Below are 18,511 nucleotides of genomic sequence, written 5' to 3' on the forward strand. Positions count from 1 at the left end.
TGGAACAAGGAAGACGAAGATGACCGATGGCATAATGATGTCAAATCTGATTTAAAAGCCCATCACAGTCCTTACACCTATCCAAAATATTACTGTAACCCTGTTGCAAACCAATCTGACCTCTGCAAAATATGTTACAATTGACGGACTTATTGAAACTTGCCCCCCGTAAAGGGACAGACTTCCAGCAAGCCACTGACCTTTGTCTGTATCATGCCCTGGCGTTTGGTCCTGAGGTCCCTCACGATATCAACGATTTTGAACGGCTCGTCCCGATCGATCAGCGCCATGATGATGTCAATGGTGATCAGCGTGCCCGTGCGGCCGATGCCGGCGCTGCAATGGACCACCACGGGCCCGTTGGCGTGGATCTTGCGCATGTACTTGGCGTAGCGCAGCAGGGGCAGGGCCGAGCTGGGCACGCCGTGGTCCGTCCAGGTGGTGAAATTCAGATGGGTGACATAGTGGATTGCGTTGGTCTGCATTAGCACAGTAGAACAAAACAGAAAATTACCCACATGAGAGCGAAATTGGCGGACGAGAAGAAATGCGTAAAACATACAGCAGAGGGGTCATAACCCTCCATTTCAACCTCTGCACCTTGTGACAGGGCCTGTGACTGTCTCGAGGCTGACTGAACTTCAACTCGGTTTGAAAATATGCTCGTAATATGCTCGAAAAGCTGTATGTTTTGTGACTGATATTTGTTTGGTTTGGTTTGAGTTTTGGGAGTGGGGAAGGTTTAGGGTTGCGGCTGGGATGGGATTAATTCCGCTAATTAGCTGGTGTAAGAAATCAGGCCCCCAGTGGGGCAGGGAGGAGGGTCCCAGACAATACCTTGGTATCACTCATGGATATTTTGCGGATGTCAAAGTGATCCAGGGTCTGCATGCTGTCCAATCTCAGCTGGTATCGCCCGGCAACCATGATGGGCGTTTCCATGGAATCCGGCCAGTAACGGTCACACTTCACCTGGATCACAAGGAGATAACATCAAACCTTCTACTGCGCCATGGACTTTCTTCACACTTCACATGAAATAGTGATATGTCGCCCAGATGTGCTAAATGTTTTAATATCTACAATTGGTCATGAAAAACTACTTTCCAATGGAAACACTGTACAATAACTGGAGGAAGTAACATTTCCGATACCACAGTAACAATAGATACTGTGAAAAGTATAATGACAGAATCCCACCTTGCCACTTTCCATTGCCAGCGTCACCATGGCGATGACATCCGACCTCTGCTCCCAGACCATCTGCCAGAAGTCGCCGGCAGTCTGGGGCAGCGGCCCCTGGCAGGCGATGTAGCGGTAGGTGTCCTTGCCCACCAGGACGTCGAGGTGGCTGGCATTGATGTACTTGGCTCCGCCCACTTGCTGGATCACCACTCTGGTCTCGTCATCTAGCAAAAAGAAAGAAATAAGGAACCAAAGATCCTCCGATGAGTGCTCCAAACTGTGCAGCTTTGGACGCATCCTTGAGCTGTCCACTTCCAAACCTGTATGCAGTTTCAAACCCTCATTCGTAATACCTCAAGACGGTTTTCCCCATTTCTATTGATCCAAAGTCTGTCGTGGGCTTTTTTAAAAGGCTGACAAATAATTACCAGCTGGTTTCAAACACTTTCCCAGTTTCATGTGAAATTTTGACTCCTATGTTATGAAATCCAACCCTCACACATGGAAATCACTGACTGTCCCCCATAGGCATGCACGGTACACCAATGAGACTGTTGTTGTGCAGAAACCACATTTGACTGTATCCCAGCACAACCGTGTTTGAAATTTTAGAACACACACCACTATGCATATACATGTAAGGAGATTTTAAATGTGCACATCAGTTTGCATGTAAGGAGATTTTAGAGCACACACACGCCACTAAGCATATACACGTAAGAAGATTTTAAATGTGCACATCATTTTGCATGTAAGGAGATTTTAGTGCTGAGCGTGAAAGGCACACACAAAAGATGTAGTCTGTAAGGTGTTTCATAAAACATGAAGTAAAATGGATTAAAATATTCAAAATATATAAATTTTCTAGGTTAGCCCGGAGTTCCCCAAAACAAACATGTTACATTAACCCTGAACAATAAATAACGATAAACGACAACTTAATTTCATAAGCTTTGTTAATGGTAATGATCTACTTCATGCTGTAATGGGATTCTTGCAGATTGCCGACTTACAAGGCAACACGTTACGGTAGCGGTTCTTGTCTTTGTTGATGGGTTTCTTAGCCTCCTCACAGTTGTCTGTTGCTTTGACGTTGCGCAGCACCTGAAATATCATAGATATGAACCCGCCTTAAACAAAGCATGAGTTCTCTCCTTAAATGGCTGTCATAGTGTGAATCTTGAATTTGGATTTTATACAACAAAGCATTAAAGCAGTCCTATCCTATATGAAAATCTTCAAATGAAAATCCAGGTGATGAACAAAATCTGAGATCTCGCAAAAATCCTGTAAAATCACACCCAAGGTGATACAAGCCATAGAAACTGAAGCAATGCGTGTAGATCTTCAAAGATATCTGCTCAACAAGGAACAACTTCTAGGCCAATTCTACCTTGAATTCCTCGGCAGGGTCCTGCTTGTCTATTTGCTTCTGCAGGCCGGCGATGACGCTCCGCAGCGACCGGCCCGAATAGTGCCCTCCAGGAGCCGGCCTGGCCAGCGCCATGCGGCGCAGCTCGGCGTCACTGATCACGCTCAGGATCTTGTGGCTGGGGGTGGTGCGAGGGGCGGGGGTGTGACCTCGGTCCCCTGAGAGGGGAATGTCGGTGTCGGAGCCCCAAGAGCTTGAGTCGTCGCTTTCGGGAACCATCTGGCCACGGGCCTAGAGGCAAAGCAAGAGGGGAATATTGATGTCAACAGAGCTGAGACTGTGATTTTATAACACTAACCCTGAAATTCGGGGCTGGGCTGGCTCTCATATCAAACATCCCCTTATTTCATTCCCATTAAGTGATGATCAAATACATCTGCTGTGACATCTCAGTACTTCCATGAACCAGGAAAATCTTTGGATGCAAATAATGAAATTTCTTCAAGGATGATTACAAAAAAGGGTTACATTAAAATAAAAATACTGAAGTGAACGCAAGTTGGGAAACCTGTCAGATGATGCCAACTGTGAATGAGATTTGGCCTCACCAGTCAAAATTGTCAAAAACAAATTTCTGTGGGGGGAACCATGATGTATGATGTTAACATCACTACTTTTTTGTATTCTCAATGAAAAAAAAACTTGAAATGACATATTTCAAGGAAATTTTTCCTCTTCTGAATTCCAATCTCCATTTACTTAAAGCTTTTCACATTGGGTTTCCATGGTGGTCACACATAAACAGTTCAGATCTTATGCAAGTGACGTCATGTTAGCAGGTGTTTCTTTCTTCCTCTGGGATACACTCAGGTTATATGCATTCATTGTAAGGAAATTAAAATGACAAAGAACAGCCTCTCAGACACCGGCAGTGCATAACCCCTATTGGGTACAAAAACTCCACAGGTGATTTTGTTTCCGTCATGTTGCCTAAGCTCCAAACTACAGCTAAGAACCTAACTCACGTATCTACGCCAGCCTGAGGTGTACAATCTCATCAGAAATTCATCTCTTTCCTGTCGTTTGACATTTGCCAATCTGGATCCTACCTTCAAGGCTTGGCCAAACTTCATGGCGGCGTGTTGACCGTCGCTGGCTGACGGCGAACTCTTCCCCGTGTCCGGGTGCGCCGCCGAGTCATCGGGAAGATCCATAGTGTTGTCCATATCGTCGTCGGTGTCGTGACCTTAGGGGTCAAAGGCCAAATAAATCAGTGTTATTCTTTGACTGAGAAGCACTACTATCAATGTAGCAACTATGCAACCGCCAAAAATTGCCCGGAACTATGTCAGATGGTGACCAGTTTTTCTTGATTTTCTGACTTCCATTTGACAAACACTGCAAGCCAGATCACAAACATAAAATCACTTTTATGTTCCTGACAAATACATACGCTTTTAGAAACACAAGCTTGCAAAATGAAACTGGTGGGGTTGTTTTCTTCTAGGCTGCTGTAAACCACTGATCGGTCCTCTTGGTTCACTCTCGCTTAAATTGAAAGTGCTCTTTGCCGAGCTCAAATGCGACAAATTTGTGAACAAATGGAGAAACTAAAAGTCACGTTATCACATCACCCACGTCTGGAAGACACACAAGTCTCAGAGCACACATGTCCAAACGGTGGAGTTTCGACTTCAACATAGCTGTTTTTATTTCATGAATGATACATGTGAAACACAACGGCATTCACAGCGCTTCGCTATGGAATGATGTGGCTGCTGTCACATCACTTGGCTGCCAAAATGAGCGATATGTTTTCACAACAACTTGGTTGGTTCTGTCGCAACTGAGCACACTGCATTCACTGTTTTCCCAGTTTATTATCAGGTCTCAACTTAGGGTCATTCATATTTTGATGTCGCTGTCTCTTAGTCACGATCACTGTAACCAAAGGAATTCTCTGTGACTTTAGGACCCTTTTTTAATTGAACAACTTTGGATTTTCTATATATCAGTTTGAGTATGAGAAATCCCAATAATTTTTTTGTATTGAGAACAAATTTTGATACCTAACTTTTAAAGATTGGAGTTATTCACTGTTTTATTTGATAATAATTCACTTAATACACTCACAAATAGAAGGCACTGTAAAGGAATTTTCAAGGGCCCAATAAATGAGACACTCTGTAATGACTTCTGTGATTGGCTGACCAGCAGTACCTGCTAAGACAAGCACTTAACAATTCAACATAAAAGTTTTACCCAGGATCCCTTGCAATTTATCTCGACATTTGTGCAGAGCTAACTAGCCTTGGTGTGTAAATTGGGAATGAGGTTGGCAGCAAACCAGTGACACTTCTGTACCCAAAGCCGATTGGTTCATTGGACACTGTGGATGGGTTCGTTCCTTTTTTTCTGCCCTTGCGTAAATTTACCTGAGACATAGCCGGCTCGGAACCCCGGGGGAGGAGGGGTGATAGCCATGGAGGACACGCCACCAAGGGGCAGGGAGTGAGAGTCAAAGTTGAGACTGGTGCTTATGTCAAACTCGGACAGATCTGCATGCATGCATACCATGAGGTGACACCCAATGTGGGGTGGGGGGGTGGGTAGGGAGGTGACATTGATGTAAAGATGTGTGGTAAGGATTGGTTGGTTTGAAGAAGGGTGGAAGAAAGTGAGAGAGTGGTGATGATTTACGAGTGATTTGACAATGCCAAAACATTTTCATGGGTACAGAGACGTGAAAAAACCAAAAAGAAAAACGTAAAAGAGAGCGAATTGGAGACATGACCCACGACATTCAAACAGAAGTTGGTATGCGTATGGAGGAAGAACATTGGCAGGAAGATGTAAGGGTTACAGACAGAGAAAGGATGACAGAGAAACATAAATGAAAAAAAATGAGAAAGATGACATAGATAGGTCACAGCGAAAGAAATACACAGAGAGACCGCGGGGACAAGGACAGAGGAACAGGAACAGAAAGGAGTAGACAATGGAGACAATTCAGATAGAGTAATTGGTGATGAACAGGCAGAGACAAGGATAGACACAAAATGAGACCAAATCCAAGAAAGACACAAAACCAAACAGGAGGATGAAAGAAAGAATTGAATTTTCCACAACACAATCAACACCGTTAGAGGAGGCATCACCCACATCAATGTGAAGTTGTACAGCAAAGTGGAATGAAAAGGTGTTTAAAACATGGAGTGGAAAAAGCGGTGGAACCAGATGGAAAGGAAAAAAAAACAAAACACAAGGAAAACAACTGTGAAGTTAACCACTCAAGCAAATAAATCATGACATTTACAAACAATCAAATGGTTTCGACAAAGTGCACAGAAACCTCTGGAGGAAACAGTCAAATGACAGTCACCGACAGACGTAGGAATAACAAATCTTTACAATGTTACAATAAGAAACTGTCAACATGTAAAAACAACAGAGGTGCGTACAAGATACAAAACATTTGAACAAATGCAAATTACATACAGTCCATGGTGTTACTGAGACAGCGTTGAATATCAGTGTTCACTGTGCTGAGTGCTTTCACATCTAGTACCCATTTCAATGTGCGGGTTTATTTTATTGTGCAGTAAACGCATGGCAACTCAAAGACACAATAAACTCCAAGGTCAGAGTATTCTATGAGCAAGTTCCCTGTGCAAAGAACGAGTGGGTTTTTAGATACGTGTGAATGAGTGTGTTTGACAGGACACAATAACATATCAATTGCCTGTTGTCAACATAACGGGGGCACTTGCAGAATGTTATCAGCTTTTTGGGTGTCATTCTGAGGAACGGAATAAACTTAGAGCAAATGTACGTGTACTTTGAACCGTGGGGAGCGCTGGGAGTATGTCAATGGTCTAAATATCAACTCTAAGATGTTTTGACAAGGATGCCTGATATCGATCAATATTTAACCAACAGCCACAGAAATAAATTCCAGAAGCATCCGTAACAAATGTTATCACCAAAATTTCAAACTTGCGATACTTTTTTAGTCAATCAGGCTTAAGTAAGCAAGCGAGCTCAGTGACTGAGACATCTTTATTGTGAGGAAGTGATAGGTTTGAGCCCTTCCCAAGCCAAACCAGCCTGCATATCTTCTTTGTTTCATTAAGGGTCCAGTTCTTAGGATGAACAAAATCCGAGGAAGGGAACGTTTAAATTGTTGAAAAGACACTATGGACAGGTTGGGACCTTCCATCTTTGCGGCTGGGGTTCGAATCCCACCCAGGCTGACAAGTGGATTGGGTTTTCAGTCCCTACAAGATTGCGTGGGTTTTACCCTGAACATTCATCCGTCGTTTTACTCCCACTTCTAAAACTGAACATTTCTTCAATGTTCTCTCTCCACAGTTTTTTTAATACTTATGAGGTACAGTGCCACAGGCACTTTTGAGAAATTTTCAGTCTCGTCCCCAGATACAAATCATGACAACTCAGCAATGAGATGTTTCTCTCTGAGTTATAAAAAAAAAGAGGAAGTAGGGAGAAAATGATGACAAACTAGATCTGAGTTGGTGACTTACCTGCTTCCAGCTCAGCATCTCGGGCCGACTCGGTGAAGGACTGTGCCAACGATTCTCCCCCATCATCCCCTTGCTCCTCCTCGTCCTCGTCGCTCCTGTGGGGGAGATTCAGGCTGGGCACGGGGGACTCATGGACTGGCAGGACAGGGACACGCTTGGGCTGGATGGGGGTGGAGTTGCTGCTGGTTTTGGCGAGTTGCCTGAAAAAAACAATTGAACTGAAGTGATTTCATTGATAACCATTCTCGGCATCTGTTCAACTTCACAGAACAAGAAACTTTCAGTTCCCTGTGACTTCATTTACAACCTAGTAAAGTTTTGGGGTTGATGGGTATATTACTGATACACTTTTGTTTTGTCCTTAGAAAAATGAAGTGAACAAGCTTAATTCAATTGTTTGAGGTCCAGATTTTTGTGAACAAAGATCCTGAAACATTTGAAATTTCATCAGATAGTCACAAATTGTTAAAACAAATGCTCTTTTTTTTTAGGAATGAGGCTAACAGCTGAAGATGTCACTCCACAAATTCCTTCCACAGGGGCAGGGTCAGAAAAAAAAAATTGCCTGGTTCCAAAATCATGAAAATGCAGGTCTCATGCACTGTCTCAGAACAGAATTGAAAAGCAAGGAAACATACAGTTGAAAGTAGGTTTTGGGATGGGTATTAATGGCATTATACACGGCAATCAGGTCCCATCACAGACAATTTGTCAACCACTGTCCAATGCTCCCTGATAAGCTATGCACAAAATACATCTTGGGTACCAGGCAAAATTGACCAATGGTTGTTTCATGGCCGTTGATCGAATTTGAATCTAGGTGTATTTGAACATATCCCAGTTCTGAATTTGAGTAGAGTGGAGAGTGAAGTGAATACCTGGTAATGGCCAATTTGACGACACCTTTGCTCTTTCTCAGAATGCCAACCGCTTTATTTTGTGTCATGCCGACCAGGCTCTCGCCGTTCACCTGAACAACGAAGACAAACACCAAAAAAAATTAAGATAAACATTTGAATATCCTACCAATTTGCTTTAAATCCCATTTGTTTTAAATACCATTTTTCCCCTAAGAAACAATTGCAAACTTTGTTCCATGCAATCTTTCACTGAAGACTTGCACCTGTGGGTAGTTTCTACGGCTTAACCACTTGCTGCCAGGGAGCCTGTTTTTGGGTAGCTGGGGTGCCCGAAATCAGACAAAAGAGCTGAGCCTTGTAACAAAAAGACCGTACTCGGAACAAGACCGAGCTGCTGGGAATTGCCAACATTTTTTCAGTTGTCAATAGAGGAAGAAATCTGTCATTGTTTCGAAAGATTATACCACTGTCTGTGGCATTCAGCATGAGGGGATTACCACGGGGGACAAAAGCGCTCCAGCAGTCCAATGATGAGCTATACAATACCAATAATCTGGCCCATATTGAAAAGACGCCAGAAGCGCACTGTGCCAGTTTCGGGAACAAAAGAAACTTATGTAACACCGCACAATCTGGGCTCTTTTTACAAGGCGGCAGGCTTGGCTGAAATACTTGGGTGTCAATAGATGTTGTCTGTCAGATTAGAGTAGCCACCAGACAGTCACTCAATGGGGTTTAGGCATTCGGGGATTAGAGTAGCCACCAGACAGTCACTCAATGGGGTTTAGGCATTCGGGGAAAAAAAGATATGAATTTTTGAAGATTTTGAAAACCAAAGATATTGAAATTGCCCGGTTTTAGATACTGCATTTCCAAAGGCACCTGGCAGCAAGTGGTTAAGTCTGAGATCCAGCTAAATTTTGGCGCTGGCTTTGGTTCTGAACGAACAAAAGTGGACAGAAAAAAAATTACCAAAAAAACCTACAAATATTTTTTTTTTAACTGACCTGTAGAAGTCGATCCCCAACTCGCAGTCTGCCGTCCTTCTCGGCCACGCCCCCAGGTGTGACTGTCTTGATGAAGATGCTGGTCTTCCCACCCTTCATGGCACCCGTCAAACTGAACCCTAGGCTGCCATTGGCCGGCTTCTCCAGTTCAATCCAGATCACTCCTCCCTATTGGGCACAAAAGACATGAATATTCACTAAGTAAACTGATATGCAAAAGTACACTATGTTTTAAGACTTCAAAGCTTACTTTAAAATAGCTTGAGGAAGAGCCACTTGGAGCCTGCCTTTGAAATCTCATGACGACTTCTGAACAGCTCACCTGTTACCTAGAACAACTGCTTTTACAGGCCGCTGCTTTGTGTAAGTTAATACACTAAATAGTGTCCTTAATAGGACTCAGTAACTGACCTCAGATTTTTCAGCATGACCCTCAGACTCGTGGTCTGTCTCGACGATGGTGGATGCCTTCTCTATGATTCCCGTGCTGGCCCGGTCCACAGTGGGAGCCTCACTCGGGGTCGGGGAGTCCACCTCTGAGGGTGGGACAGCGTGCGGGGCAGCAGCTGATGCCCCCGCCGAAAAGGGCGACTCCACTGCGGCAGCAGGAGGTGAGAAGGGAGGGCTCGGTGCTTCGGCCTCGTGGTCCATGTCGGGCAGAGAGGGGGTGGCGGGTGGGGTAGGGGTGAGGTAAGGGGTGGGAATGGGGCTGCTGTAGACGGGTGAGGGGGTTGATCGGTCTTCAGGCTCCTTGGCATCGCCATTTTGAACCTGGAAAGGCAAAGAAACAGCACACTGTTAGAGGTTAAACCGAAACAGCCTAAATATGAACGGATCCCACAAAATGAGTCTTAAGCCTCTTTTATCAGTTTTTGTTTCAGTTTGTTTTAGAAAGAGCTAACAAAGGTCTAAGATTTGATGTATCACTCTTTTTTGCCATCCTGAAAAAAAAGGAATAAACTAGTTTGGGCTGTTCTCAGAACAATATTTGAAATATTCAAAAAGCAAACTTGGAAAAGCGTATAGCAGTGTGACTGTTCATGGGGAAAAAAATGGCATGAAAATTCTTTCATTTTGCATTGCAAGTCGAAAGCGTGGCCACAAACTTAGCTCCCTTACTCGGCCTTCAGGACCTGTTTCCTCTGGCCTCACCTCCAAGGAGCCCTGCCTGGAGGACCGAGCGGGTGGCACCTCCGTGACTGCGATGCCGGGCATGTCCATGGGCAGGGTCCGTTTCTCCTTGATCTCGTCCGGAAGAGTAATGTTGTGCTCTGCCTCCAGCGAAGCCAAGATGGCGTCCACATCGTCCAGATGATCTTTGTCACTTTCAGACACATCCTGAAATACATCCCAAAAGGTGTAGTGATCAACACCTGGTGAATTTATTCCACTTTTAAAGTGTTCTTGTCAAGAGATAAGGGTTGTGTCACCGTGCTGTATTATCGTCAGCAAGAATTAGGAATTTCACAAATACCAATTCTACAGACAAACTACAGCATAAACAAGTTTCAAAAATGGGGAGGGGTGAGTGATTTTAAGCTGTTTGGTCACATCAACACATTAGCATGAACAACATATTAAAAAAGAAATCATTTCAAAGTCTGGCACCCCACCTCCCAGTCGGTCTCCTCCATCTTCTCGGAGGACAGGTCGCCCAGGTCCAAGTCCAACGACTCCATCACTCCCTTCATCTCCTCTTCCACTGACAGCTCCCCTGGGCCATCTCCTGGGGGCAGCAGGGGCCTCTCGGACCTCGGGCTGGTGGGCAGGACGATCCTGGGCACCTCCTGGGAGGAATCGGCAGGGCTGCGGGGCGTCGGGAGCCTCCTGCGGGGGGCAACGGGCTGGCCGTTTCTGTTATCACAAACCAGATGAATCTGTTGTTGAGATATCTTTGACTGACATCCATTTACTGTTCCTTTAGCATCAAAATGTCAGTATTTGAAATACGTGGTATGGAGAGCCATTTGTTCATGTAGTAGAAATTCCTCTAGTTTGTTAAATTATAAATTTGACAATAATGCTGAAACTAAGAAAGATTTTAAAGAATAGAAAGAAAGTTATTCTTTTAAATTCAAATATTTTTTAAAATTAGCGTGGTACCTGTGAACTTACCTAGTTAATTTCAGCTCCACTGTGCTGGGAGCAGTCTCTAAAAGACGTCTGGCTGACATTAAACTCATTCCAGACAAGTTCTTTCCGTTGATGGCATGGATAAGATCCCCGGTCTGAATACTGCCCTCGCTGGCTGCCGGGAGTCCAGGGATGACGTCACTCACGACAATCCCCGACCGGCCAGCCCCCCTGAGGTCCAGGGTCAGGGACAACCCCAGCTGACCCGCTGGGTTGCGCTGGACCCTGACCACTGGCAGTCGGTCCAGGTTGACCGCGGTCGCCGGGTCGGAGCGCGAGGAGTTGGAAGGGCTCTGGGTCATCTCGGAAGTGGGGAAGGCGGGTCTGTCCGAGTACAGGGTGGGGGAGGCGGGGGGTGGAGAGGAGGGAACTGGAGGGGGAACAGGAGTCGGGGCTTCCTGGGTCCGCTCCCGGAGGCGTAGGACCTTGATGGTGACTTCCTGCGGGGTCATACGCAGGAAGGACACAGCGTCAAAGTGGCTCATGGACAGCATATCCTGGTTGTTGACCTTCACAATGACGAAGACAAATGAAGAATTAATGCTAATATGACAGCGGTACACCAACTTTCACATATTGGATTCTGGCATTCATTCTGTGAGACAAAACTCTATCAAATGTTCTTCAAACTTGGATTTCACAGACAGTTAACAAAAACACAGATATCGCTTGACCAACTTGAACTGCCAGCCACAAAAAATGGACTCCCCAACTCGACCATTTCTAAACACTGTAGATCTATGACTAGGTCGAAATTTACAGATCTCGAGAAAGATATATCGCCAAGTAAATTTCTTTCCCTACTCAAAATTAGCTGAGAACCCACACTGCCCATCTTTTTGTCATTAAGCTCTTACAACTAAGCCCCGATTTGGGTGCTTGGAAGCTGACACCAGCCCCACACCTTGTGATCGCCTACCTTGATGAGTTTATCTCCCTTCTTGAGCCGGCCGTCCGACTTGGCCGGATCCTGGATGACATCCTTGATGTAGCAGCCGCCAGAGTTAGCTCCCCCGGCCACAGTGAAGCCCAGCCCACCCTTGACGGGCTTGATCAGGGTCACCTCCACGTACTCCTGGAGTTGGGAGAGACAATCTGTGCTAGTAAGTCCTTTTTGTCTCTCCCTAAGAAATGCTTTGCCCACTTTGCATTTTTACAACTTGAGCAATACCTTCACATATTTCATCCTTTAGAGTTTGTTGCGCATCGTAAGTACGTTGCCTAAAAACGTTATTGATTGCTGTAGGCACCTGCCATTTTGAACATGTTTCAAAATTACACCAAAACAGGTGAAAATCTTTTAAGTTCAACCCCGTTCGGGTTCAGAGTTTTCAAAAAGGACACCATTCTATAACATGTATTTTCCACTGGAGCCCATATGACATGAAATGTGACTGTATGTTACCACTAAACACCAAATTTGACTCACCTACAAGATACTTCATTCAATAGCAAAACAACAGAGCCACAAAATATCAGAACAACTTCTCTATTCGCGCAAGCATCACAACAGAGAAACCTACCCCACCCAATGGCTCAGAAACCGACTTGACAGGCGAGCTCAGGCTACTCGTAGGCGAGGTCAGAGGCAACTTTGCCACAAGCTCTGGTTCCCTCGCAAGTGTCACTGGGGTAAGCCGGAGCGAATTGGCCTCGGAGGGAGCCAACGAGATAGAGGGGGACTCCGGGGGTGAGAACTGGTGGTCTGTGGCATTCGGCGGGGCCGGGGTGAAGGGAGGCGTGGTCGCCTCGTCCTGGGTCTGCGATTCCTTGGTGATCCTGGGACTGGAGGGAACGGACGGCGAACTCAACTTCCGCTCAAATGCCTTCTCATCCTCCTGATTCACAAATAACAATATCATTCACAAATATGAATAAAAATAGGAAAATCTTCTAAAGAGCTGTGGTACACAAAAAAAATGTTGCAATGCAGAATGAGTGCCCTGCGATTAGGAAAAGACCCCCGTGGTAAAACTCAACATGGCAGACCGCCACACAACCATGCATATTTTGTTTCTGCTTTTGTGAGAATTTGGTAAACCATATACTGCATTGCAGAGATATCGAACAGAAAGGGCAAATATTTCGATATTCAATGCTTGAAATTAACTCAGCAGTTAGGATGACACTTTTACCTGAAGGACAAGAAGGTCAAGCTCCTCGTCGCTGGGTCGGCAGAGGAGAAGACGAACGTCTTGAGGTGCTCCTCGTAATACGGCTACTGTCTCCTGTGAACCGTCAAGAGAAATGAACAGATCAAGGTCTTGCTCCACAGAGGAAAAGCCAATGGACTTGGTACGTGTTACCATGCTCTGATGCTGCAATTTCATGGATCCAGAAAATCTTGATGTTTGGTCAGCGACACAGACCATAAACGCAGTGAGAGACAGTGAAACTAATGATGGGATTTCTACAAAATGATTTGACATGGGTTGACCGAGTTGGTCTGCACAGCCCTTAGAGTTTGGTAAGGAGGGGATGACCAGCTGTCCGGTCTGTAGTTTGCACTTGAACTTGGCCCTGTCCGAAACAGGCTTCCAGAGGCTAGGGCTACAGCTGCGGCTGTGTCAACCGTCAACACGTCCCTGCATATTGCCAATGGGGTCAAGACTTAAACCTAGCCCTAGCCAGCAGACTCGGAGGCAGCCTCACATTGTGAGTCTTGTCGTAGACGGGCTGCTCGTTGACTGTCAGGATGACGTCACCTTCCTCCACCAGGCCGCTGGCCGCCGCCTTCTGGCCGGCAAACACCTTCTTGATCCGCACCAGGCACAGCTTGGGATCCTGGTGGCTTCCCTTTCCCCCCTGGATGCTGAAGCCCAGCCCCTGGCTGCCCTTGGTTAGCTGCACTTCAAAGCAGTTCTCTGTGCGGATGGAACAAGGGACAAATGAACAGATCCTGCAAGTTGAGGATTCAGTAACAGGCAATCCTAATTAGTGACAGTCAAACATGAACTATATCTGCAAATCCATATGGAAACCGACACTGGCTTTCAAAAAGATAAACACTGAACGAAACTTTGTTTTCCAACATCATGCTGCTGGTAAAAGTGCCTCCATCTGAAAGTTGCAAGCAAAAATTTGTAACAGATGAGAGCCTTATTCTGCTCATACGCTTTTCTGTTCAAGAAAACTGGAATACACAGTTATTCTGTAAATAAAACAGGCCAGTACAACAACATGAGTGGTTTTTATAATAGATCAGTACGACAACATGATAGTTAACCACATCGCGCCAGGGGCATTTGTGAATGTTGATGATGCTGGGACAGGATAATTTTCATTTTTTTCTGTTTGCAAAATTCTTTAAAAATTCATATCTTCATTTACTGGAAACTTACGCCCACACAAAAGATTGTCTGGTTTCTACTCTAATCCGACAGACAACATCTATTGACGCTGGAGTATTTCAGCAAGATCTGCCGCCTTGTAAAAAGAGCCCAGATTGTGCAGTGTTATGTAATTTTTTTTGTTCACGAAACTGGCACAATGCGCTGCTAACTTCGTTTCAATGGGGCCAGATTAGCATGCAGCAGTACTGTGTGGCTCATCAAAACAAGGAAATTCCAATCTTTACAAGACTTTGTACAGTGTTTTTCAATTTTCAATGACATGGGTGTAAAGTGAAAATCGAGCAGATCAGCTGAGCTGAGGAAAGTTGCACGCCTATTTATTCGACAACAGGATTCTATGATGCCCTGTTCTTGTTTTTTTTTTTTTCAAATTTCTGTGACTTTCCAGGGTGATTATTTTTCCAGGAACAGCGAACTCTGAAAGTGGCCCTTGAATAATCAGAGCTATATTTTTTCTGACAATTTAGAAATGGCTTGACAAACCTGGAGTTACGTAGGGAAGATCAGGAAGCTCAATGTTACCCTCCAAACCCATGGTGGACATCATGGTCTGAGTCAGGGTGAGTGCGCCGACGCTGGTTATCGAAGATGTCGGTGACGGTGACTTGTCGTGTGGCCTGAGCAGAGAATCGTCGGGCAGCACCAGGGGAGGCAGGTCCGGGGTGGGGCTCCGGCTGGTCCCTGAGGCATCACTGGGGAGCGGGAGGGTGCCGTCCAGGGACGGGAAGGGCGACTGGGAGTTGAGGGTGTCACTGCCACGGCTCTGAGACTGATACGGGCCAGGCGTGGTGGCCGAGGGGGATGTCATTATGGTGGCAGTCTTGATGTCTGGAAGCCCCGGGGATCTGACGCTGATGACGGTGTCATTGGCCGCACGGGAGTCGTGCATGATTGGAGATGGCATCATCTCCTCGTCTTCCTCCTCGCTGATGAATTCATCATCGCGCAGCGAGCGGCCGTCGAGGGATGGTGATCCCGACCGACCCTCCGTCGAGGGAGTCGGCGACCGCTCGTCATTGTCATAGTCAGTCCACTGATCAGAGTGCTGGTCGTCGGTACTCTGCTCATGTATGACAGGCGTAGCCCCGTGCCGGTAGGATGCCGACTTGGGCCCCCACATGCCCTTCTCCAGCGCCCCTGTTGGGGTACTGCGCCAGTCCAGGTGTGCAGTCGGGGTCAGCGTGTCGGCCTCACGGGTGCTGAGCACTGGAGAGGCGATTTCGGGGTCAAAGCCCACCCCCATGACCGAGTGCTCAATGGGGATCGGGGATTCAGATTCATCGCTGTGAGACTGATCATCATCTTCGCCATCTGTCATCGGAGTCGAGTCTGGTAGCTCATAGTCCTGTCAGATGGCAATAAGGTTTAATTGGAATACATCAAAAAATGTCTTTGAAAGCATCCAACAGAAGGAAATGTCGGGCCACTCTAAGCTACAAACTGATCAAGAACAACTTCTGAGTTCTGACTGAATCTACCAAAGAGGAGTCTTACAGAATTTTTTTTCAATACTATGGTTTAGTCTGATTTGGAAAGAACTGAGCTTTTTGTTTTGATGTATTATTCAGTCTGGCATCCTGAAGAAAAGGGACATTGTATGAGCCAAAAAGTTCAGACTTGCTATCTATTTATATGGTGCATTTCTTTTTAATAAAAGCAATTAACACAAAAAAAGAGTCTGCCAACTTGGGACTTGTACAGAATGTTTAAGCAATCAAAAACAGAGTTTTACAGTTTGCACTGCCGTGCTCTACAATTTCACCAAGGATAACTTATAACTTATAAGCCTTTTGAACCGACCAACCCAGCCTCGTATTGGTCTGTTAGTGATAAAGTCTGAAAGTGATTGTCCAATCTCTTCACAACATTCTCACTAAAAAGGGTGGTTGGGTGTACCTTAAACAGTGTTGTAGGTCTCGAGACCGGTCTCGAGACCAGTTTTTCCTGGTCTCAGTCTTGGTACCCTGTGGTCTCGGTCTCATTCCCCAGTGGTCGCGGTAGTTTGCCGGTCTCGGTATCGAGACCACCAATATTGCATACAAACACGAACTTGCACTCACTGTGCAGAATTGATTTAATTCGATTCGCGATCATGTGTACACTGTAGAGCAGTATTGCTGTCATCATATTAACTATAGTAATGTTTTAGGTCTACAAGGAAGCTGTCTTGATGTCAATAAAAAGTTGTATTTCCCTTTGTTGCAAATGATACATAACATGTCTTTGTAATTCTTTTCTAATTGTTTTATGGCATACTTTACATAAAAGGTCTTGAGGTCTCGGCCTATCAGGTCTAGGTCTCGGACCGTCAGGTCTCGGTCTCGGATCTCAAGGTCTCGACTACAACACTGACCTTAAAAGCCTGGATTGTGGGTGTATCCCCCCGGGATTCTACAAGGCCATCTGATGGTAATGGTAGCTGCCCATCGTCAATGCTGTCCACATCATCCTTAGGCTCTTCCTGTTCCGGGGGGTTAACATAGGCCCTCCTCACTGTGGAACCCCTGGAGGAAGTGCTGTGCACCCACCCCTCATCGTCTGATGCAGAGGGTGGGGGAGCCTGAGACATCAGGGGTGGGGGAGCCTGCGACATTAGGGGTGGGGGAGCCTGTAACACACTCTGCTTCACCACCTCATCCACTGGGGATGCAATAGCTGACGACAGGACAGGGGTGGTGTCACTCTCGCCCCGGCTGAAGGCTGGTGAAGCTTGGGGTGCATCACTGTGTGTGTCCAGGGTTCTGCTCAGTGGGGTTTGCCGCTCAACATCAGTAAAGGATGTAACGCTAGTAGGTCGATCTGTGAAGCAATGTTTCACACATAGCATTAATTTGGATATTTTTTAATATTGTTCGACTCAAACAGCTACTGAGTTCAGTCATATAAGACAGGAAGACTGTCAAGGAAAAATTCAGCATCACTGTAACAGTGTTATAATGCAGCAACCAGTAAATAGCTGTCAGTAGGCCATGACCAATACTACAGTGTCCCACTCGAGACAAAGTAAAATGCTTATTTATGGGAAAAAAAAAACAAGTAAAAACTCCTCTAAGTACCTGGCTCTGCATTGCCACTAGAGGGCGGCTCAGACTGCACCTGTTCCCTGGCCGTGCCGGACATGATCAGAGCCTCCCCGTCGTCCCCAATTGCCACCAGAGGGGAGGGGGTGGGTGTGGGGGGCAGGTTGCTGGCCTTGGCAGGGGGGATGCCCCGTTCGATGACCAGGGTGCTGACCTCGGGGGCCCGGCGCAGGGCCTCCACAGCCTGCCGGTGGGTCACGCCCTCCAGGGACTCGGAGTTGACCCCGAGGACGCGGTCACCTGGGAAATGTTTGGACAAGAATTGAAAATAATTCGCTTGACATTATCTTGTCACTGCCCTTTCTTCCACCATGAGGAAAGGAAAATTCTGTGCCAACTTTTCCGTGGCCAAAATATAAAATCTAATCCAGCCCATCAAAATCCGAATCAAAGTGGTAAAACTTGTTTTGCGAATAGAACCAAACAAAGCAAAAGTTAGAAGTCACGTTTCCCATGGATGTTGATGGTTGGAGGTAACACTGTAAAAAATATCATCCCAACTCACAGGTCTTCCAAACTTTGACCAATTCTGTCATGCTGCTCTGTAACATTTGAGAATCTGTGCTAAGCAGACCGTGCGTGTACACAACGCACAAGCAAATCACACAAAATGGATACCGAAAGATCCAGAAATTGCTTGCTGTTTCACTAACCAACTTGAATTTTCCGGTTTGAGTCGGCCGCACCACCAGGCACCATGGACTTGATGTAAATACCACCATGCTTGACACTGGTGTTGATGCCTCCCTGTGAGACAAAAAAAGATGCATTCTCATTATCATTTGGACACTTAAAAACTGGTCTGGCTTTTCCTGAGAGATAATGACCAGCTTCTTTGCCTCCAGCTTCTTTGCCTCAATATAGAAAGTAACTGTAAGACTTAAATGTCTATTACATATGCAAAGATTACAAAATGCTGCAAGTTTCAATGTTTCAGACAGCAATCTGGTGTTTGTATGGACCTTTCTCCAAAGCTC

At 45.8% G+C, this 18,511-nt stretch overlaps 1 protein-coding gene across 3 annotated transcripts in view; it reads right to left on the minus strand.

Moving 5' to 3' along the window:
- LOC110984132 (tyrosine-protein phosphatase non-receptor type 13-like) overlaps nucleotides 1-18,511 on the minus strand; it is a 42,109-nt gene that overhangs the window by 2,580 nt on the left and 21,018 nt on the right. For 2 of the 3 annotated variants that reach the window (XM_022244274.2, XM_022244000.2), the window contains 22 exons: nucleotides 18,188-18,281; nucleotides 17,511-17,774; nucleotides 16,808-17,253; nucleotides 14,938-15,799; nucleotides 13,754-13,965; nucleotides 13,237-13,329; nucleotides 12,625-12,939; nucleotides 12,021-12,176; nucleotides 11,084-11,610; nucleotides 10,582-10,822; nucleotides 10,121-10,306; nucleotides 9,380-9,739; nucleotides 8,969-9,136; nucleotides 7,980-8,071; nucleotides 7,102-7,301; nucleotides 4,993-5,115; nucleotides 3,667-3,803; nucleotides 2,579-2,848; nucleotides 2,199-2,289; nucleotides 1,201-1,409; nucleotides 838-972; nucleotides 201-479 (listed from right to left, as the gene is read on the minus strand). In XM_022244274.2, the coding sequence (XP_022099966.2) occupies nucleotides 201-479; nucleotides 838-972; nucleotides 1,201-1,409; nucleotides 2,199-2,289; nucleotides 2,579-2,848; nucleotides 3,667-3,803; nucleotides 4,993-5,115; nucleotides 7,102-7,301; nucleotides 7,980-8,071; nucleotides 8,969-9,136; nucleotides 9,380-9,739; nucleotides 10,121-10,306; nucleotides 10,582-10,822; nucleotides 11,084-11,610; nucleotides 12,021-12,176; nucleotides 12,625-12,939; nucleotides 13,237-13,329; nucleotides 13,754-13,965; nucleotides 14,938-15,799; nucleotides 16,808-17,253; nucleotides 17,511-17,774; nucleotides 18,188-18,281 (5,460 nt within the window). The remainder of the gene's footprint in view (nucleotides 1-200; nucleotides 480-837; nucleotides 973-1,200; nucleotides 1,410-2,198; nucleotides 2,290-2,578; nucleotides 2,849-3,666; nucleotides 3,804-4,992; nucleotides 5,116-7,101; nucleotides 7,302-7,979; nucleotides 8,072-8,968; nucleotides 9,137-9,379; nucleotides 9,740-10,120; nucleotides 10,307-10,581; nucleotides 10,823-11,083; nucleotides 11,611-12,020; nucleotides 12,177-12,624; nucleotides 12,940-13,236; nucleotides 13,330-13,753; nucleotides 13,966-14,937; nucleotides 15,800-16,807; nucleotides 17,254-17,510; nucleotides 17,775-18,187; nucleotides 18,282-18,511) is intronic. The other variant, XM_022244186.2, reaches the window with a different exon arrangement.

This window comes from Acanthaster planci, linkage group LG19, assembly GCF_054643075.1.
Source record: "Acanthaster planci isolate LZ-2023a linkage group LG19, COTS_SCS, whole genome shotgun sequence".
NCBI lineage: Eukaryota > Metazoa > Echinodermata > Asteroidea > Valvatida > Acanthasteridae > Acanthaster > Acanthaster planci.